We start from the raw sequence: 22,847 nt of genomic DNA, 5'->3' as shown, positions 1-22,847 counted from the left end.
TCTATGGAAGAGTGAGGGGGCCAGAAAAGCCAGAAGAGTGTGCCATCAGAAAAGCCCAGATAATGTCTTAAGATAAGAAAAGCATGGTGATCTATGCTTAGTGCTGGTAAAAGTATCAAATAACATGGGGACAAAAAGGTGGCAAGTGGATTTGGCAACAAAGGATGTTCATGTATTTGCGAAAGTCAGTATAGTGGGGAGAGAAACTAGACTGGAGTTAGAAAAAAATTAGAAGTGAGTGAAAACAGCACTTATTTGAAAAGTTTTATGATGAAGGGGAGCAGATAAATGGATTGGTATCTGGAGGTGGACGCTGCCTGAAGGGAATGTTTTGTTTCGGTCTTGAAAATGGAAGCTCTATAAATGCCAAGACTTTTGCCTCATTTCTGCTCTATCCCCAGTGCCTAGAACAGCAACTGACACCCAGTGCATGAATGCATAAATGGGAGGAACAGAAGCAGGTCTCTAGTCTGACAGGGATGCTCCAAAAGAGAAGGAAAGAGGAATAATGCAGAAAGAAATGGATAACTGAAGGAACAAAGTCTCTGGTAAGACTTCCCAGAGAAGGTCATGTCTAAACTGAGATTTGAAAGATGAGCAGGCACCACCTGGACGAAAGGAAGAAGCGAATGGGTATTCCAGGTGGAATGAAATGTCCAGAGTCAAAAGAGAGCATAATAGCTTTGCACAACGAAAAGGCCAGCGTGCCCACATTTCCAACTGTGGGGAGCTCGTTTTTGGCAGGAGAATGAATCTGGAGAGGTTTCCAAGGTATGGATCATGAAAGGCCTTGTAATGGAACCTTTTGAAGAACTGTAGGCAGTGGAGCAAAATGATTCGATTTTCATTTTAAATCATTCTCTCTGCAATGTGGAGAAGAACTGGAAAAAGGTCATCACAGAAAGACTACTGAAAAAGCTACTGCGTATTAAGGAGGGCACGGATTGCATGGAGCACTGGGTGTTATACACAAACAATGAATCATGGAACACTACATCAAAAACTAATGATGTACTGTATGGTGACATAACATAATAAAATAAAATTAAAAAAAAAAAAGAAAAAGCTATCGCAGTAATCTAGTAACAAAGGCCTCATGCTGCACGCAGTTACAATGGGGATGGGAAAGGCAAGAGAAATTTAGCAATTGACAAACCTGGAACAAGGGATTAAGTGAAGGCAGGGGAGGCTGCGGGAAGGAGAGACTTGGATGATGCCTTCAACAATGGAGATGACGAAGTTATGATTTGGCCATTTATTACCTAATTAGTTTCCTATATCATGCCAACATGCAAACGGCATTCTAAAGACACAAAAAGATCAAGAAAAGTAGAATGTGAAACTAAGCTAGGTTTAAAGTCTTTGCTTCTGAGCAATAGCTTCACAAGATAAATTCATTTAATTAAAACTTCAGGGTGCAAATATCATCACAAGAAAACTTAATGGAACAGTGGTAATAATGACTGCATTAGGAACAGTTAGTTATGAAGTACCCCCAATCTAACACAAGACAACCTGGCCTTGAAATGGGGATGGGGGGGAATATTCCTTTAAATTAAATTTCCTTATAAGATTAACAAAATAATGTGTGAATGGTCTGTCCTTGACTCAACAGTACTCTCTAACCCAGTATTCAAGAGGGAAAATTCATTTTACAGTTGACTGGAAAATGGATGTCTACAGGAAAACTGCATAAATCCTGAATTTACATATATGTGAAAAAACGGTCTTGCTAAATTTTTTTATTCAGCAAATATAGAAACCGATGATAAAATACTCTTGGGGACTCATCTTCCATTATTTCCCTGTTTTTCTTTTTTCTTTCTTTTTAAAGATTGATTTATTTATTTGAGGGAGAGAGTGCATGAGCAGGGAGGGGCAGAGGGAGAGGGAGAGACCCAGCATGGAGCCTGATACGGGGCTTCATCTCATGACCCTGAGATCATGACCTGAGCCAAAACCAAGAGTCAGATGCTAAACCGCCTGAGCCACCCAGGCACCCCCATTATTGCCTTGTTTTTCAAAGATCCTAAATAAATATATAAAATGACAAGCATAAATTACATATTTAGTAGAAATATTATATCTAGAAATGTCTAGCTTTAACTCATTTTAATACTCACAATAAAACTGATGAAAGTGTTCCATTGTTGGTATACCAGGAACAAAGTTGTAGAGATGAAACTTCAAAGCTTCACTCTTCAGCAAGCTGTAAGCCATCTCCGTAAGGTTGATTCCAACTATTGCATAAGAATACCTATGTCAGAAACATTACCAGTTATATCAGCTAGCCAAATAGCTCATAAAATAAATGTAAAATTATGCAAGAAATTAGTGAAAAATTACTCTGATGCATTTCTAATACAGTATTGTTTTATGAATAGATAAAAGATTTTTGTTCTTTTAGAGGATGTTGATTTTCTGGATATAATCTAAGAAGTAATAATGAAGCTTTGGCCATACAAATACCAAAAACCAAAATCCTTAAAAAATAAAATAAAAAGAGTACACTCTCATTGGTTTCTAAAACACACTGGGTAATCTGACATTTTCTCCTCCATTATCAGGGTATTTATTTTTATGATGTAATGTTGTTATAATGTTTTTTCAAAGGTAGGTATCATTGGAATATAAAAATAAAATAACAATGATAACGTCCTTAATAGGACCTCAACTGCATTTCACTTTACAATTTTCAGAGCTATTTCTCATTTTTCTATTTCTATGTCAAAGCTATTTCCTATTCCTATTTTCAAATCTATTCCTCAACAAACTTTCATAAAGTCCCTTACCTCCATTTTATAGACAAACTATATCTTGTGGCAAAAAAATATTGAAATAATACAAAATTGGTGTATGATCACATTTCACCTTAAAAATAATGTATCATGCAGTATCTTTTATAAAGGTCTTATTAATAAAAATAATCTCCTTTTAAAAAACACCTCGAAATACTTTCAAATTCAGATAATCTAATCAACATTTTAAAATTCAAGAATTTACAGTTTCTTTGATGCATCCGGCTTACCCTAATTTTGGATGATTTGAACGGGAAAGAATCTGGTGAGCTTCACTGGTATAATTTTCACTGAAATACCTTTAAAAAGTTGAAGAAAAATAGTAAAATTAACGTATGTTATTCAAATTGAAGATATCCAGAAGAAATTTAAAAAGCTATTGTCAAGATGATAGTCTCAGTACTGCCACAATCATCCCAATCTCCACCTCAAATCACTTCAGTGACTCAGAAATGCTGGTCAATCAAAATTTAATTCTGAGGGTTCAGGCCTATCTAGTTAGTACAGGACATGGGTCCTTGGCAATGCTTTAAACTATTTTAAAAATAAATGATTTAACAAGAGACTTTCTACCTAGCTTTAAAAAAAAAATCTAGAGTTCTTTTTGTCGTTATTTTAAATTTTCTATAAAATAGTCTGTGTGTACTTGTTGGGACATTCATCCTTTCGCCTCAGCTAACTCCTTCTATCATAACTGAAGTCTATATTGTTTAATGCCATTTTCTGTGCAAACAGAAGAAAGGCAATAACCTTTCTTTTGCATTAAAAAAGCTCTCCTTGGTCAGTGGTATAACTAAAATGCTGGCCATAAAACAGAAGTATTCGCAGGTACAATGGAGAAATATATAAAGCTACCTATTTGTAGGCTCATACATCCTATTGGCAAATACTAGTGCAACTTCTTTGAGTTCTTCAAGAGAGGGACTAAATCTTCTGTTCAACCTCCTGGGTCACCTCATGATGCACTGGTACTCAGGCACATATACGTATATGATGAATGACTGGGTGTTTGTATAAGGATAAGAAGTAGAATAAAAAGTGGATTTCCATGGCTCATTTAAATTTTAGAAGTCACAATCATTGAAATTTTCATAAAGCATAGAAATTTCTAACCAAGTTTTCCCATTTTCCTTCTATAGATTAATACCATAGACTTCGATTTTTCTTTACTGGCTAATTTTCAACCCATTAAAACAAGGGTTGTTAATTTAGAAGTCCATGACTGAAGGATCACTCATGAATGAAGGGGTATCCATGAGGTTCAAATATCTGTGTAGTTTGCAAGTACCAAGAAGAAAGATGGTCTCTAAAGGCTAAGAACAAAGATACTATGTGTTCTGAAAAACAATGAATTTTAAAATATTTTGTAATTTTTCCAAGTGGAAACAAACTGCATTTATTCTATTTCAATACCAACTGGAAGTTTATCAAAGTAGAAAACAGGCAATCTCATTTTTTGTAATTATTATTTTTAATTTTTTAAGACTATATTTATTTATTTGAGAGAGAGAGTGCACGAGTGAGGGGAGGGGGAGAGGAAGAAGCAGGCTCCCCTCTGAGCAAGGAGACCAATGCTGGGCTTGATCCCAGGACCCTGGGATCATGACCTGAGCCGAAGTCAGACCCTTAACTGACTCAGCCACCCAGGCGCCCCTGTAATTATTTTTGTATTGTGTTGTATCTTTGGCAGCTATACTTACAGGGAATCTTTATAATCTTTATACTTATAAAATTTAGGTATTACAGAAAATTAAGTACTTTTATGACTGGAAAAAATTAGAGATATTGAAACCCTACTGTATCTTCTATTTTCCACCAAAATAGCTTTATCCAGACAGACCTAGTTATTCTCAATATTAATATTTAGCACAGTTTTAGGACTAATTTTTTCACAGTAACAATTATCCAAACTTTGCTAATGGTTAGGTTTCCCATTCTAGGCATTTTATGGTCTATAAATCACAATTCAAGGACAGACACTAACACTGAAATCTTTTAATTTGCATATCCACATCCATACTAATCTTTTAGTTTACTTTCTAGAATAGTTTTGGCCATCAATTCTGATTTTATTTACATATTTTGGGATTTCACATATGTGCCCAAGCATAAGTATTAAAGGAGAAAAAAAAAGAGAGAGTTCATATAGGCTCTGAAAAGGGCTTTAGATCACTTATCACAGATGTTGAAAAGTGTGAAGAGACGTTATTAGTATCAAGTTATATTTCCCAAAATGTAATTAGAAAGCCAAGAGAGAAGAGGCAAGAAGATAAAACAAATAAGAAAAGAGTATACATGATTCTTTAAGAGGTATCAGAAAGAGAAAGGAAGAAGAAAGATATCAGTAAGTAATCACACACACACACAAAATATGTTTCCAATGTCTTCATATTGTTGCCAGCACATTAGTAAATACTTTAAGCACTGTAGCTATTAAAATTCAGAGATAGTGTGAAACGACTAGATCAATTCTTATTAGAATTTAACAATATTGGAGGTTACAGGTCATTTCATTTAGAGAAGAAGAAAAAATTTATTTGACTTACACAAGATTGATTAATCCAAGTATGCCCATGCCTCTGAAGTCAGTTTTGGGATCATCACCCTGGAAACCAATGTCAGCCCACTGCTTGGAGATTCTAGCCTTCAACTTTTTCGTGGGCATTAGAAGATTCCAAAGCTGTACAAACATACTTCCATATTACAAATAATAGCGATGTTCTTAATTTACTAAGACATTTTTCTTCTCATAGCTGACATACAAGTAAGTTGAATGCTTTCAATTAAACAGCTTTAGTAGACAAATCATAGGGGTTCAACAAAGACTATATTTAGAGAACTTATCAATTATCCTAAAAAATTTAGCATACTTATTCCAATTTAAAAGACTGATATTAAGAATAGATTTGAAAAAAGTGACAAGTACACAGAAATCTAAAACAATGAGGTATCTTTATTTACTAAAGTAATATATATATATACATATACACAAACACATATATATATATATGTGTGTGTATATACATATACACACACATATATATATATATATACCAGGACTGGTAAACTGCCTCCTTAAGAAAAAAACAAAACAAAACAGTGTTAGGTACTTGGTCCTTCGCTCAAACACTACATACTTAAATAGGCTCCACTCTAATGGTGGGTGATCGGTCCCTAAACAGAAGAAGGGAAACGGAGGGAATCATGAAGAAATAAGACTGACAGCATTTCAATCTGTACGATCATATTTTACGAATTTTCATAATTTTAAAAGAAAAAAATAATATGGCTTGGTTTTAAGTAAATATGTTCCTTAAGACTGAGCACTTAAGAACAGCAATCAAATATTAGCAACAAACTAACCAACGCAAAACAAAGTTTAAAAAATTTAATCATTTTCTAAATTCAACACCACAAGTCATCAAACAAAGCAGACTTACAAAAGTTGTTTAAAAAGTTTGTAAATATTTGCAGAACAGAAATACTTGCATGTTTTTTTCCATTTCACTACCATTTCAGGCATTGTTGAGTAAAGGACTCCTAATGAAAGGAGTATCCTGTCACCTAAAATAAAATGTGAAGACTTGTGACCTTACTTTAAGACAGGGTCAGGACTCTGGCCCTGAAGCTAATCCAATCATTAGATTGGGTTTTTATCTGGTCCCTTCTCTTTTTACTAACACATCAGTGTCTCTCCATGGGTTCAGCAAGGGGTTTGATTATGCCAGTGATAAAGCCTCAGTGATGTGGAGAGAGACACAATAAAACCAGTAATAGTCAAATTTAATATGCATAAATATCAAATTTCTGGGTTCTACCCCTGGAGATTCTGATTTCATGGGGCCAAAGTGGAACCTTAAATTCTAAGTATTAAGACACTGGTAGTGAAGGTGGTCCTTAAACTACACTTAAAGAAACATGTACCTGCTTAGCTCTTTACCCACGGAGACTGCAGAGTATATGCAGTGGCTGAGTGATTCACCGTCGGCAACTGGCTCTCTTACCTTTAAAACTGAGTCTCATAATGAATCAACAAGATAAAAATTCCCTTGACTAAAATGCTAGGATATGTATCTTACCCCTTCTAAAGGGAAGGTAATGTGCAGAAAGAGTCAGGAGTTACGGGAATAATGATAACAATGAAGATATAAATGGTGGCCAACCCCCAGTGAGTGCCAGGCACCATTCTAAAACCTTTTAAATATAAAGGTTCAGTCTACACCAACAGCCCTTTGAGGTACGTTTTCTCATTATCCTCATTTTACAAAATCAAGTTTTATTTTTAATTTTAAAAGAAGGTGAAGTGTATATACTTTCTCAGAAAAAAAGGTGTTTTTTTAAAAACTTGTCTGTTTACTTAGATATTATCTGTTACATAGATATTATCTGCTACTTAGATATTATCGATGTCTCTTTCCACAGCATTTTTATTTATTTATTTTTATTTACTTATTTATTTTAAAGATTTTATTTATTTATTTGAGAGAGAGAATGAGATAGAGAGAGCATGAGAGGGGGGAGGGTCAGAGGGAGAAGCAGACTCCCTGCCGAACAGGGAGCCCAATGCGGGACTCGATCCCGGGACTCCAAGATCATGACCTGAGCTGAAGGCAGTCGCTTAACCAACTGAGCCACCCAGGCGCCCCACAGCATTTTTAGATATAACAAACTCCTAACTCCAAGTACAATGTGCTATGTTCTTTGACTTTAACCATTTAAAAATGAAATTGGCCCAAAAGCAAATTACTTCATCTCCTCTGGGCCTTAGAATCCTCATCCCTAAAACTAAAATGAAGGTGGCAGACTAGATGATCTGGAAAGCTTACTCCGGGTTTAATAATCTCTACTTTGGCCTCTCACTGGCCTTATGTATTTATACTTTATAAATAAGAATTAGGAAAATTCGAAGTAAATTTCATTACTTTCTTAATTTTCAATGTATGGTGGCATTATTTGGCAATTCACATTCCGTAAATCCCAAAATATTTGACATAATAATATGAAAAGGGGACAGTCAGGTTTACAATTTGAAAGTAAGCTGAAAAAAATGCCTAACTTATACGGGTGATTTATATAAGAAGTAGGGGGAATGTCTGAAGCTTGTGGACTCATTAGTTGAAAAGATCCCTCTATTAATAAGTTTATAATTTATTTCAGAATTAAAGGCATTAAAATAAAATTTATGTGAATATATTTTAATGAGGCTTATCAGAAAATTACAAAAATAGGTACATCTTTCACCAACAATAAGGGGCAAAGAAACTGGATGACTGTATAAGCCTCTAGAATTTGCACACAGACTTTACTAGCTCAAATACAGAAAACAAAAATTTACCTTGAGAAGCAGCTTTTCATGTTGGAGGTTATCAGAATCATATGGGCTTTTCCTCACACTTTCTACATCCAAATAGAGCTGTTTATAACCAGATATCTGCAGTAAGCACGCCTTCATACAGATTTTAAAACTGAAAATGAGAAAGTTATTATTTCTAAAAATCATACCTTCTTATCACAATAAAGTAATGCCTTCCATAGCTTGCGTTTTTTCTGTCTATCGAGAAAGCATTTCCTCAATTCCTCCTCTTAGAGAAGTGAGAGGGTTGAACTGGATGAGCTCTAAAACCCCTGCAGCTCCAATGTTTTACAATTAACTGTGTGTGATCTCCACACCTCACAATAAAAGTAGACCATAAAAACAACATACCTGGCATCCTTCTCAGGGTTAATATTCTTTTCCTTCATTATATCTTCCACACATTTGTCCACTTCACTCTGGACAACAAGAGTTGCTTTCTGTAAAACCTATTTATGTGAAAGAAAACAGAATGAGGAAAATCTCTTAGAGCTGAAACAGAACACTAAGTTTTGGGTATTTAGTCAACATACAATGCAAAATGAAACCAAATTTGTTTCACCAGAGCTAAAATCATACATACATACCTACATACATGCATGCGTACATAAATACATAAAAGAGAAGCAGCATGATGTGAAGAAGGCTTCCTCAACTGAGAATCAACAGGGTCTCAACTGATAAGTTCTTAACATATGAGCTCCCACCATAGTGGGCGTGTGAAGCAGATACTTTTTATAAAATTTTTAAATTACATATACATGTACAAAAATTTTAGTGCAGAAGTCAAAAAACCTTTTAAATGCAGAAGAGCAAAAAGAAGAGAACTCAAATATTCTTGTAATTATTTGCCACCACCAGAGACAGTCACTGGTAACCAATATCCTTAGTCTTTTTTCTATTCACATAAAACAGATTTCTTACATTATATGCCCTATAAATGTCCACTGGATCCTTCTTTCAACAAACAAGCAAGTTCAGGACTTTTTTTTACCCTTAAAAAGTTTCTTTAACTCTGATCCCTCTGTAGACTACCAACAAAATCCTCTCTGGTATCTCTTATAGCCCCAGGCAAAATATTCTCATCATACCTGAAGTTATGCCTCTGCATCTCTTGGGCCTTTTTTCTGGAATGTTCCTTCCCAATCACTAAACATATCAATGCTGCCCATTTTTAAGCTAGCTCACATACCAGGTCCAAGAAGCTTTCCCTGATTCTATTCAAGTGGAATTAACCTCTCCTCTCTTGGAATCCCCATAGTAATTTATCTATAACCGTTTTATGATGCTTTCTACTTTCTAAATTAGTTACTTTTATATATTAAGTGGAAAATTCTTTGAGCACAGAGATTGTATCTAGTTCATCTTTTCATATCCTGTGTGTAAAAGATAATTGAGAGATGAACCATGAGAGACTATGGACTCTGAGAAACAAACAGGGTTTTAGAGGGGAGGGGGGAGGGGGGATTGGTTAGCCCGGTGATGGGTATTAAGGAGGGCAAGTACTGCATGGAGCACTGGGTGTTATACGAAAACAATGGATCGTGGATCACCACATCAAAAACCAATGATGTATTGTATGGTGACTAACATAACATAATAATAATAATAAAAAAAGATAATTGACAAATAACTGTTAAACGGAGATACTTAACAGATAAAAACCTTAAGAAAGGCAAACTTTTGTTTCAGCAATGCATACGATTATTTAAAAGAAGGAAGAAAAGGAAGGAAACAAAAAGAAGACTCCTCAAAGTAAATGAAAAAGTGAGAAGGAAAATGATCAAAGACTTAACAGTTGGTAAGGATACACATATGGTCAACAAGGTCTAATTGGTCAAATCCTGAGGTAATATGGCTACAGGAAAGGTCCTGAACCTTAAAACCCAGCGCTAATGAAAGGGGTACCTTTACCATAGACAGAAACCTTTTGCTTCCTGAAACATGAAAAACCTAGTCAAATATCACCTCCTTTTGTGAAGGCTTCCTCAGCCACGGAGTTGGCTACTCCCTTTTATGCTCATACTCAGTGAGAGAGCACTTAGGATACTGTATGCTTACTTTTACAGATTCGACACCAGGCTTTGTCTCTCTTGCATACTCTTATGAATGAATGAGTAACTGATTGAGTGAACTAGCTCAAGGCCAAATAAACTTAGAGACAGAGTTCACATTAGAAATAATGTCTAGGGGCGCCTGGGTGGCTCAGTCATTAAGCGTCTGCCTTTGGCTCAGGTCATGATCCCAGGGTCCTGGGATTGAGCCCCGCATCGGCTCCCTGCTCAGCGGGAAGCCTGCTTCTCCCTCTCCCACTCCCCCTGCTTGTGTTCCCTCTCTCACTGTGTCTATGTCAAATAAATAAATAAAATCTTAAAAAAAAAAAAAAATACTGTCTAGTCTCTCAGCAAATACTTTTCCTATAGACACTACTCTTATCACTCTTTTTTTTTTTTATTTTTAAGATTTTATTTATTTGAGAGAGAGCATGCAAGAGAAAGCATAAGCGGGGTGGGGAGGCAGAGCAGCAGGCAGAGGGATACGCCGACTCCCTGCTGAGCAGGGAGCCTGATGTGGGACTCGATCCCAGGATTCTGGGATCATTATCTGAGCTGAAGGCAGATGCTTCACCTACAGGCGCCCCAACTTTGTTCTTTTAATAGATTACTTGGGCTATACTAGGTACATTACGTTTCTGTATAAACTTTAGAATGATCTTGTCACTTTCTTCAAAAATAGCTTGCTGGGATTTTGACTGGAATTGCATTGAATCTATAGGTTAATTTGGGAATTAACATCTTAACAATACTGAGTCTTCCTATTGATGACTACCACCTGTATCTTTCCATTTTTTACTTATCTTAGGAAAAGGAGTTTTAGTGTAGAAGTCCTGTGTGGCTTTCGTTAATCATTGAATATTTTATGTTTCTGAATGCTACTGTAAGTGGTATTGTTCTTTTATCTTGTTTTCTAAAAGCTTGTTGCTAACTTACAGAAGCATGCTGTGTCCTGAGACATCGCTAAATTCATATATTAATAATGCTAGTAGTTTTTGTAGACTTCTTAGGGTTCTCTGCACTCACAAACTGTGTCATCTGTTAACGAACAGTTTTCTTTCTTTTCAATCATTGTATTTTAGATTTCTTTTCCTTATTGGACTACCTAAGACCTCCAGCACAATGCTGAAAAAAAAAAAAAAATCAGAGGGCAACCATCTTTGCTTTGTTCCCAATTCAATGTGGGAGCATTCAATATTTCAGTATTATATATCATGTTAGCTGCATGTTTTCCACCGATGGCCTTTATTAGGATGAAGAAATTCCTTCTATTCCTAGCTTAGTTTTTAATCATGAATGGGTACTGAGTTCTGTCAAAATAGTTTTTCAGTATCTATTGCAATGATCTTATTCTTCTCATTTACTTTGTTAATGTGGTGAGTTACATTCATTGACTTTGAAGACTCAATCGTGATGTATTAACCTTTTTATAGATTACTGGGATCAATTTGCTAATGAAGACTCTTTGCATCTGTGTTCATGAAGGATGATTTATAATTTTCATTTATTATATTGTCCTTGTCTGGTTTTAGTGGGTTATACTGGCTTCACAAAATGTGTTTTTTCTACTTGATGTTCTGGGAGTTTATGTAATAGTGGTATGATTTCTTCTTAATGTTTGATTAAGAGTTCACTAGTAAAGAAGGGTTTTTGGTGCAAAATTTTTTAATTACAAATTCCATTTATTAGGTATATGGCTATTTATATTTTTAAATTTCGTTTTGTTTTGATAAATTGTATTTTTCAAGGACTTTGTCCCTTTCATCTAGGCTACAGAACTTATTGGCATAAAATGATTCACAGTATCCCCTAATACTTTTAATGATTGTGGTCTGACACCTCCTCTATTATTCCTGATATTGGTAATTTGGGTTTTCTCTTTCTTGATCAGTGTTGCTAGGGCGTTATTAATATCACTAAGAATCAAATCTTTTCAAAGAATCAACTTTTGAGTTTGTTATTTCCTATTTTTGTCTGTTTACCATTTTGCTAATTTATCTTCTTTCTATTATATCCTTTCTTTTACTTACTTAGGGTTTAATTTGCTCTTTTCTGGTTTAAAGTGTAAACACAGATCATTGATTTGAGGCCTTAGACATCAATCAAGTCAATTTTTTTTTAAATTTCCCTTGTGAGTTCTTTTCTGATCCATGAGTTAAATTTTTAATTTCCAGATATTTGGGGATTTTCTAGATGTCACACTTTTCTTATTTCTAAGTTAGTACTGTGGGGGACAGAGAACATACTCTGTGTAAGTTCAAACCTTTGAAATTTGAGACTTAAAGACCCATATATTGACATACCTTTATGAATGTTCCATGTGTACTTGAGAATGTGCATATTGCTTTTGTTGGGGGTAGCATTCTATAAATGTCATTTGGGTCAAGACAAAGTATTGTTCAAAGTATTGTTTGTAAAAGTATTGTAAAAGTATTGTTCAAATGGTATACATCCCTTCTGATTTTTTTGGTCTTCAATTATTGAGAGAAGTGTATTAAAATTTTCAACTACAACGGGGGATTCACATATTTCTCTCTTTAGGTTGAGTCAATTTTTGCTTCAAGTATTTGGCAGCTTTGTTAATAAGTGCATATACTTTTAATATTGTTTTATTTTCTTGATAAATAAACCCTTTTTATCATCATAAAAAAAATTCAGTCACTGATAATATTCCAAGTTTATGTTTTCTGAAACAAAGACACAACAGCTTTTTTATTCTTAATTGTTTGCATGGTGTATCCTTTTGCTTTCTATTTGTTTGTATCTATGTTTAGAGTATATTTCTTGAAACAACATTCAGTTAATTGGGTCTTACTTTTTTATCCATCTGTCAGTCTCTGGCTAATTCTCTAACTTTTTGTTAGGTCTTTGTTTCCTCATCAAAAATAAAATAGCAGCCTGGATGGAGGATAAATATAAACCATTACAGCATTTTCTAAGTTCATTTCGAAGGTATATTCAATACTGGAATATACAGTACTTAGAGAGTTTCTAAAGTCAGCAATTCTACTTTCTTTTTTAATCTCAAACCATGTATGCACCCAAAGACTATTTTCCCAATGTCATTTACTTTTTACTAAAGAAAACGCAGGTGATAATAAAGAATAAGAGAACAACAAATATGAATCACTTATCATATACTTTGTAAAAAAATTATATGTGCTTATGTATTTTATTTTATTATAAAACACCACTTGGTGAACATAAAAGTAAAATAGTCTTTTTTTTATCACACCTACCTTGAGAATAGGTTACAAATTACATGATTAACACATATTCCTAGGAAGTAAATGTCAAATGTGAGTTTCACTAAGCAAGTAAATTTGCGGAGATTATACATACAGAGTATGAATGTTTCATTTGTGAACCACAACGCCTATGTGGTTATATACTTAAAGGTTAGGTACTTACAAAGTCTAGCTTTTGCAAAATTAAAGACAAAAAAAAAATGCAAATGTACATCACTATGCCATACCATCGACCCACAGACAACTAAACTGATGCCATAAAACTAATTTATTATTCAACAGCTAGAATGTTATTATTTAAAAGCTAAGATAGCAGCTGCAAATTGAAAAGCACAGCCAGTCAAAAACACTATTAGATTGACAAAGTGTTCTTTCCCTCAGTTTCAAATACCTGTATATGCATTAGGACTGTGGAGCTTTGCAACATTACCATACACTGCACAGCAGCCAGACTTGTTAGCACAATACTGAATTCGACTGCTCAAATTCTAATACGGTTTACATTTTCATTTATAAATCCTAAAGTTTAGTAACCCTTAATATAGATTAATAAGTAGTCCTTAGCCTAAAATACAAGTAAACGAGACTCAATGTTTAACAATCAAAGAATTTCCACTATGAAATAGTTCACAACCCAGTAGGATCATACTATCACTGCCTTAAGGAATCGGCCTTAATAGATTAAAATCACTATTATTCACAGCAATTATCAGTAATGTTAAGTATTTAAATACCTAAGAAGTGTTCATGAATATTTTAAACTTCTAAAAATCTTGTAGAATATATTGGTTTAATCCCATCATCATTAATATTACTAACAACTACTATTTGTTGCATAACCTATCATGTACTAGGCATTCTTTTAGACTGCTTTCATATTAATATCCATAATCCTAAAACAATCATGTGGCTATTTTTCTTTCTTTCTTTTTTTTTTTTAAAGATTTTATTTATTTATTTGAGAGAGAGAGAATGAGAGACAGAGAGCATGAGAGGGAGGAGGGTCAGAGGGAGAAGCAGGCTCCTCGCTGAGCAGGGAGCCCGATGCGGGACTCGATCCCGGGACTCCAGGATCATGACCTGAGCTGAAGGCAGATGCTTAACCGACTGAGCCACCCAGGCATCCCAATAAAATTGTTACCAATACAATTTTAATGTTTACTTTTCAAGTGGGCTTTTGTAGTCAGTAAATCAGATAAAAAAGAATAAACACTGTATTTTTCTTTAACTCATTACCTCGACCTTAAAGTTCCCAATAAAGTTTATCTATACCTTCTCTAAATGCCTATTCATAATTACATTCAACACTGCTCTTTATTTCTTTTGTGTATCCCAAAGACCCTGTGGAATATTGAACATATAGCACCATTCAAATCTTTGGTCAAGGATTTTGACCATGGCACTGGAGTTCTTCAAAAGCAACATCTTATGTATGATCCCACTTAAATTTGGCATAATTATACCACACATAAAATCCCATTAGTAAAATCTGTGACCAAAACTGTTGTTACAATCAGTTGCAGTAACAACAGTTACACAGATAGCTGTGACACTGAGCTGCTAGTTTCAGAACTTCTCTAGAGGTTCTTCCACAATTTATGATATTGTTACTTGGTGACACTGCATCCTAAGTTTCAATTAATGGAAGGAACTATATGGGTGAATAAATTTTTAGAACCAGCAACTTATTAACTTTTTAGATCCCTACATTCTTATTAAAAAAAAAACCAACAAGAATATTAATCACTCTCTAGGATTCTGAACAAAAGGACTCCAGACTCCTGTTCCCCCAATATATACTCATGTATATGAGTTATTCTTACCTTGACCATTCATAAAAAAAGACTGTTAACTGAATCAATAAGGCACTTATTTTACTGGTCACTCCCCAGAACATAACTGATATGCTTGCAACATTCAACAATGCCCACTTTGCATGAATTAGTAACTCCTATCAGTATCACTAGACAATAGCAAATCAACAGTTTTTGATTCTATTTTTTACCCACATTGTACATCATGACCAAGTACAAACATACCTATGGATATCTAAAATATAAATAGATGCATACACAGATAACTAAAATTAAAACTTCATAAAACAATATTTAACCTTATTATAACCAGTGTTATCTGATTATTTTCTATTCTATTTCTTTTGTTTTGTTTAATGCTGGCTGTAATCTACTATGGGATTTTAAACAATGACCTGGATGACCCATACTCTACCTTTGCCATACCAAATAATCTATATATAGAGAGAGAGAGAGAAAATTGTGAACTACTACAGATGTCACAGATTGATGTAACAGATTGAATCACTGGTTCCAATTTTTCATTCCCCTATAATTGAATTATATACTCACATGCTTACCATGGCTTTGTAGTGGGCACAGTATATTTCTCTACTCCTTGACTTGGGCTGGCTATGGAACTTACTTTAGCTAATGGGATGTTAATGGACATAACAGGAGGAAACGTAAAAAATATGTCTGTGTGGTTGGACATTCAATGATCTACTGTAGAACATTCTCCAAGTACCCACTACCTTTTCAACCTGGGTTCCATAATGACACAACTGGAACAGACCTGAACTTGGGACCAACTTGAAGAAGAATCTCTCCAGTTGGCTCAAAGACCATAGGCAAGAAATAAACAATGTCTTCTTATATATGCCCCTGAGATTTTATAAGTTTGTTACACAGCAAAAGCTAACAAATAGCATGAGGTATGACTTATTTTGGATCAAAAGGCATGTGATTCAGGGTTTGTTTGTTTTTTTAGTAACTATTCAAAATTCTCTCAAATAAGAATCTATCTGAAGGACACAGTTTATGAGGTTTTCCCTTAAGAACCTGCTTTCCCAAAGGCCATCAAGTTTTGAGGCAAAATAAAAAAACAAAACCTCAGCGAAGGACAAATTATTCAAATACCTTCTTTGTGCACGAGTAGCACACTAACACACACACAGAAAATGTTTCAAAAATAATACTTTTAAAGTAGGACATTTCACGTTAATACTCTACAGCAAAGATTCTTCTAGTAGAACATTAAAAATAATTAATTCTAAAACTGACGCATTCTTTTAAAGAAAAAGTATCTCCAGGTTAAGTTTTCTAGAATTACCACCTTGATATAATCCTACCTTATTCTTGGAGTATGTCAAGGAATTTTCTGAAATAAAGAAAAAAGGAAAAAAGAATGTTACCACTTAAATGTTGTTTGTGAGTTATTCCATAAACAAATAATATAAATATCAAGCCAGTAATAAGTTAGTAGCTCTAGAAGATATAATTTCTACATGTGTAACACAGCAAACATTTTTAAATGTTATCCTCACAGTATGGAGAACTAGATATGATTCCAAGATCCTCAACCTGATGCAACACACCAGAGCCAAAGAGGTGAGACCATCCTAATTTCCCCAGGGTCATGTTTCTGTGCAAACCCCCAAGTGTCTACTAACCACTGCATATTCATTCATGGCTGCCTCACAATAGCTTAGGTTCCAGAAACTCATCTAAAGAACATACAAGGAAAGTGCTATCTACTACATTTTCTTCATTTGTTGGCCTCACGGAGTAAGCATTTGGATTTGAGGAGCCAGTGACTGAATCATACAACAAAGGGGCAAAAACGTAATGACTTAGATTATAAGGCCAACTATCTTCTAACCAGACAAAGAGAAAAGCAGTTTCTCCATTCTTGTCTTCTGTTTCAAGAATGACTAGAGCATTTTTACTAGACTATTTAAACATTTTTTTCTGGCACATTTACTAAGTCTCTTTATTCTCAGCAATTTGAGAAATTCAAGAAAAATGGTTTTGCCACAAATTAATGCCTTAATATGTTCTTCCCCCATAGTACAAAACATAAACCATTACTTCTAAGATTTCTTATCAAGAGGTACTTTGTTCTTAGAGCAGCCAAAAGGGCAAATCAAAAGAGCAGGCAGTAATTGAAGTCAGCCACAAAGTTGTGAAAAAAAAAACTAGGGAAGTAATTAAACTTCAATCATCCAGCTGCCCTGAGGCTTACTCCCTCCTTATATCTCTCATTCTTCCCATGTTGCCTTGGATACCAACACCCACTCCCCAGATCTCACTTAGCTGAAGTACACTTGTTCAACACAAAGGAGGATTTAGTTAAGTCATGATTTTCCATTTAACACAGTGAACGTGAACTGTAGCCAATCCCTGGTCTTCCTTACTCTGGTCAAAGAGTAATTACCTCAACCACATTTCTCACTCCTCTGTGTTCTAATTTAAAGCAATATTTTCAATTAAGCACGGAAAGCTGATGAAATTTAGAAGGTAAAAAGTAGTAAAACTACTGTTCCAAAGAAATATAATGCAAGCCAAAATGTGAACAATGTGTGTACTTTAAAATTTTCTAGTAGCCACATTAGAATAAAAGAAACACATAAAATTTATATATTTTAACCCAATACATCAAAAATATTATCAACATATAATGAATATAAACAATTATTAATGAGGTATTTCTATATTCCTTTTTCATATAAAGTCTTGGAAACCCAGGGTACATTTTATATTTCGGCACATCTCAATTCAGACTAATCACATTTCAAGGGCTCAGTAGCCACATGTGGCTACTGGCTAACACTGGACAGTGCAGACTCTGATGTAATAATCTTTCCCAGGGATCACTACATACCTATTACTGTTCTTTCATGAATTACCTAAGAGACTAAAAGACTGATGAAAGTGCTGACTATAAAAATTGATCTAGATTCAGATACTCTTCCCTATCACTTAAGTGAAAATTTCAAAGGACATAGAAGTATAGAGATTTTTCTCTGGAAAATAGGTTGCAACTATAAGGTACAACTGATGAATTTCAGGAGCCACAGAAGATCATTCTTTGCACAGACGTGGAACTAAATTATGATTCTTTTTCTATAAAATCATAGTTTTAGAGTTGGAATCATTTAAAGCTGGATTTCAAAGATTAAAAAACTAAATTTAAGTTTCTGGATCAGGATACACAATGAGTACATCTGTCACTATCAATATTAAGAAAAAACATTCATTCAGAGTTAAAATTGATTTATTCTTTTTCAAATAACATTACCTATCCTGTGTGTCCTTTGTGCACCTACATAGGTATCAAAAATTCGCTGCAATTCACATTTTCCAGTCATCTGTCGTAAGAGCCATTTCATCCAAAATCGAAAAAAGTGCCCATAGAAGAACTCCCACAAAGAAATAAACATTTTTTTTTTTCCTGGAGAAGGAAATATATGACAGACTTAATGACCTTAAATTAGATTTAAAAATGGGAAAAAAATAGTTACTTCGACTTATCAAATCCCAAATTATATCTACCATGTTATTCCACTGGGTCTATTTTGTAGTAGTATTTAGGCATGTAAGAAAACAATGACAGGTGTAATAAATACCATTTAGATCAGTTAAATAATGGATGGTCAAATGGTCAATTTACCACTTTTTAGGAATTAACTGTAAAAATCAAACTACCTACTTAGATTCAACTTCTCAGTTTCCTATGTTCTCATCTTTGAGAATGGGGCTCAACAGTTTAAGAACAAAAGAGACCCAACTTAGCAACAATTAAATATGCCATACATCTGAATGGTTTGTATAATGAAGAGCTCTTTTAACCCCTATGTTTAATTCCAGTTACATCTGTCCCACAGTCAGGAGATTCCAGCAAATGAAAACACGACATATGGCTTACAAATTGAAGTATAAAAGTTGAACAGAGTAGATCACACCCTGGCTAAAAACTGATTTTCCATTCAAGAGGTGAAGGGCAGAAATACTAAGAAGAGTAATAAGCTACACCCTCGACAAAACTGAATCTTTACGCCATTAGAAAAATCTTGAACTCCTAAATGAGGGGGGTTGGGGGGAATACAAGTGAGAAGTTATTTTAAAATAAAAATGCTTCATCTCCTTTCTGCCTTCAACATTCCCATAGATACATCATCTCTAGACTACGGCCTGAGGGACTGTCAAATTTGAAATGCCCGCAGGTCGGTGCGGAAGCAACGCCCATCGTCAGAGATCGGCAGTCCGCGCTCCATGGGACAAAAGAAACAAGAACTGCCGAGCGCGGGGAACGCAAGCCTCGAGGCGCCTGAGCTCCCCAGACGTCGGGGAGTCGCTGCGCGGAGCCCCCCTTCCGGAGCCCGGCCGAGCCCAAGTCGCGCGCTGCCCGCGGGTGGGAAAGTACGGCTCGCACAAAGCCCCACCGGCCTGGGCACCCCACGGTTTTCCTTAGGACACCGAGGGGCTCAACCAGCCCGCGCGCCCTCAGCGCAGCCGCACCAAAGCAGCGCGGGGCGAGAGAAAAAGAAACAGCAGCCACCTCACAGGAGCGGAAGAACTAGGGGGGAAGCTGGAGGTGCCTCGGTTTCCCCAACTGCAAACAGCCGGCAACGGAAACGACGCTACTCCCGCAGCGCTCCCTGCAAGCACCGCGACCCGGAAGTCGGGGAGGGAGGCCGCGGGAACGCCTTCCCGGGGACACTGCCCGCCCCCCGCCCCGCCCCCCGCCCCGCCCCTCCCGCCACTCCGATTGGCCCGAGCTCCACCAATTGCTAACGCTAGAAGGAGGTAGCGCTGAGTCGCTGGCGCGCGTGCTCGGGTTCTAAGGACGCCCAACGGTTTCCCTGGCAACGGCTACCTGGAGGCACGCCCAGCGCCAAAGGTCGGTCTCTCAAAAGTGCCGCTCTGGGCGTATTTCTCGCCTTAAACCTCAGGTCATTTGCGCTGATTGCAACGGTGTCCTACTCTTAAACTCCGGGAACTCACGGGAGAAACAGCGTACTTTCGGTAACTTTCAGAGCACCAAGGTTGCAAAAGCACTTTCACCCACATTTAATCTTAATTCTGCGAAGTAATTATTAATAGCCCTACTTTATGGATGAGGAAAGGGGGTTTACGTTTCATGACTTGCCCATGGCTAGTACACGGCAAAAAAAGGGGAGCTCTGTATGTTGAGTAAAGAAGTTGGGACTGGGGCGCCTGGGTGGCTCAGTCGTTAAGCGTCTGCCTTCGGCTCAGGTCATGATCCCAGGATCCTGGGATCGAGCCCCGCATCGGGCTCCCTGCTCCGCGGGAAGCCTGCTTCTCCCTCTCCAACTCCCCCTGCTTGTGTTCCCTCTCTCGCTGTGTCTCTGTCAAATAAATAAATAAAATCTTTAAAAAAAAAAAAAAAAAAAAAAAAAAAAAAGAAGTTGGGACTTTGTCCTAAACCTAAGAGTACCTGGAGGAAGAGCATTCCAGGCACTAGAACCGCAAGTGCAAAGGAGGATACTTCATAAATGGGAGAAAGAGCAAGGCCAGTGTGGTTGGAGGAGAAAAGAACAAGGGGAGAGTAGAATGTAAGTCCAAAGGACAACTTCCACTGAGAAATAACTCACCCCTACCCGCCCACAACTCCTGATCCCTCAGCCCCTTTTCTCAAAAGCAACCAGTATTAGTTTCTTATTTATACCTCCAGGAATATTTTATGCAAGTGTGTATTTGTATAATCCCTGCATCCCCTTGCTAACACACATTGCAGCAGCAATACAACTTTTCCACACTTCAACGTTTTTTCAAAAGGTGCTAATTAAAGCATTAGACATGTGAAGCTCCATAGAAGCAACCAACATTCAACTTGGTAATGAAAACTGGACATGTACTATAATAATAAAATCAGAGAATCTCAGATCTTGCAGGGAACGTAAAGATCATCTCATTGAATATATTTTTTTAAAGATTTTATTTATTTATTTGACAGAGAGAGACACAGCTAGAGAGGGAACACAAGCAAGGGGAGTGGGAGAGGGAGAAGCAGGCTTCCCACTGAGCAGGGAGCCGGATGTGGGGCTCGATCCCAGGACCCTGGGATCATGACCTGAGCCGAAGGCAGACGCTTAATGACTGAGCCACCCAGGCGCCCCTCATTGAATATTTTTTATTGTTCATGAAAAGACTCAGAAAGGCAAAGTATACAGCCAATTTGACAAATTAAGAAGTAGAAACAAACTTCTATTTCAAGGGTCTTTCAATTATTACACAAGATCTTTGTATAATTGAAAGTGAGATAATCCTGTAGTACAATTATATAATCCTTTTATGTTTTAAATTTGCTATGCTGAGAGTAGGGAGTATAAAGAGGAACTCTCTCCTTGTCTCTCCATGCTGCCTGTTGGGCCACTTCTATCCATGTTTTTCTCCAAGAGAAAGTAATGGTAACCTGTTTTGTCAGAACCTGAAAAGTTGATTGAAATGCATTTATTGGAAGCAAAGTCATTGTACGTTAAAATGTCATGTGCATATGATTGCCTCTTCTATTTTCCACTAATTCATTTGCATGTAACTGGCAGATATATTAAGCCCTTCTTGTCTCTCAGGGAAGATTGTCCTTCTCTCTTTCTCTCTTATTCTCTTTGGTTTTCTTCTTCCATGTGGCCGGCTAAATGATGGTTAACTTCGGGATTAGCATTCTGGCTTCAAGGAGAAGATGGGACCCTACTTAAGTCTCCGAACTAATCTGTGTGCTTCTACCTGGCCCTATCAAATCACCTACATGGAAAACAAAGGCTATGGTGTAATGGTGTTTGGTTATATTTTTGAGTAGTACTAAGGAATCCCTGTTTTCTTAGATTCTCAGACTAAACAGTCAAGCACTGTTGATTTTAGAAATTGCTTAATGGAAAGGTTGTTTGGCATGACCGTTTATCAACAGCTCATTGCAGTGTTCAGCATTTGATCCACAGAGGAATCAAATTAAATATCAATGCCCCCTTATGGAGTGTGTGAGGTCTGGAATGCAGCAAATTTACAGTGAGAAGGAAAATTGTATACTCCCTTCACTAACAGTGAAATGGATTATCTCTGTGGAAGCATTAAAAATATTAAGAACAAAAAAATATTAAGGACAGTGGCAACCCTGATTGGTTGTATAATGATTTGTACTGCACTTCTCTAAAACTATTTTAAATGCTATACACTGTAATGAGAGGGACCCCCTCATATGTATATGGTTCCCCATATGCTTCTTTTAGTAGGAGAAGAGGAAATATACAGAACGCCGAAGCAGATTGTTTCTCATAGCTACCAGTACCAAGCTTTACCGATGAAAAGAAAGTTTAAACTATTCAGAATTAAGCTAATGGACTGGGGTGAAAATGGTAACCAGGACAAAGGAAATAAGCATTGAATCAGGTTAAATGATTTGTATGATTGTTTAAAAAAAGAAGGGAGGGTGAGAGGGAAGAGAGAAGCAGGAAATTGGACGACCTACGAAGGGTTTGGTAGCACGTTTGGTAGCAATAATTGAGAGGAGGGAAACCTACTCCGGCTCCTACATCCTCCTCACCTAAGCTAACCTATCGGATCTGTTCCAATTATCCCAG

The 22,847-nt window shown here is 36.3% G+C and overlaps 1 protein-coding gene across 2 annotated transcripts in view; it reads right to left on the bottom strand.

The window, feature by feature from the left end:
* The window catches only part of ELMOD2 (ELMO domain containing 2), a 37,255-nt gene extending 17,323 nt beyond the window's left edge, over positions 1–19,932 (bottom strand). Inside the window, exons 1-8 of one of the 2 annotated variants that reach the window (XM_045880407.3) lie at positions 19,808–19,932; positions 18,548–18,700; positions 16,599–16,627; positions 8,503–8,600; positions 8,134–8,263; positions 5,345–5,478; positions 3,029–3,097; positions 2,124–2,257 (exon numbers count right to left, since the gene is read on the bottom strand). In XM_045880407.3, coding sequence (XP_045736363.1) covers positions 2,124–2,257; positions 3,029–3,097; positions 5,345–5,478; positions 8,134–8,263; positions 8,503–8,600; positions 16,599–16,627; positions 18,548–18,689 — 736 coding nt within the window. In that variant the 5' untranslated portion in view covers positions 18,690–18,700; positions 19,808–19,932. The remainder of the gene's footprint in view (positions 1–2,123; positions 2,258–3,028; positions 3,098–5,344; positions 5,479–8,133; positions 8,264–8,502; positions 8,601–16,598; positions 16,628–18,547; positions 18,701–19,807) is intronic. The other variant, XM_064585086.1, reaches the window with a different exon arrangement.
* Positions 19,933–22,847: the final 2,915 nt, after the last annotated feature.

The sequence above is a fragment of the Mirounga angustirostris genome, unplaced genomic scaffold, assembly GCF_029215605.1.
Source record: "Mirounga angustirostris isolate CCGP_5_RB_7025 unplaced genomic scaffold, mMirAng1.0.hap1 SCAF_2, whole genome shotgun sequence".
NCBI classification, from domain to species: Eukaryota; Metazoa; Chordata; class Mammalia; order Carnivora; family Phocidae; genus Mirounga; species Mirounga angustirostris.
Note: the sequence above shows the minus strand (reverse complement) of the source record. Positions and strands in the feature narration are given on the sequence as shown.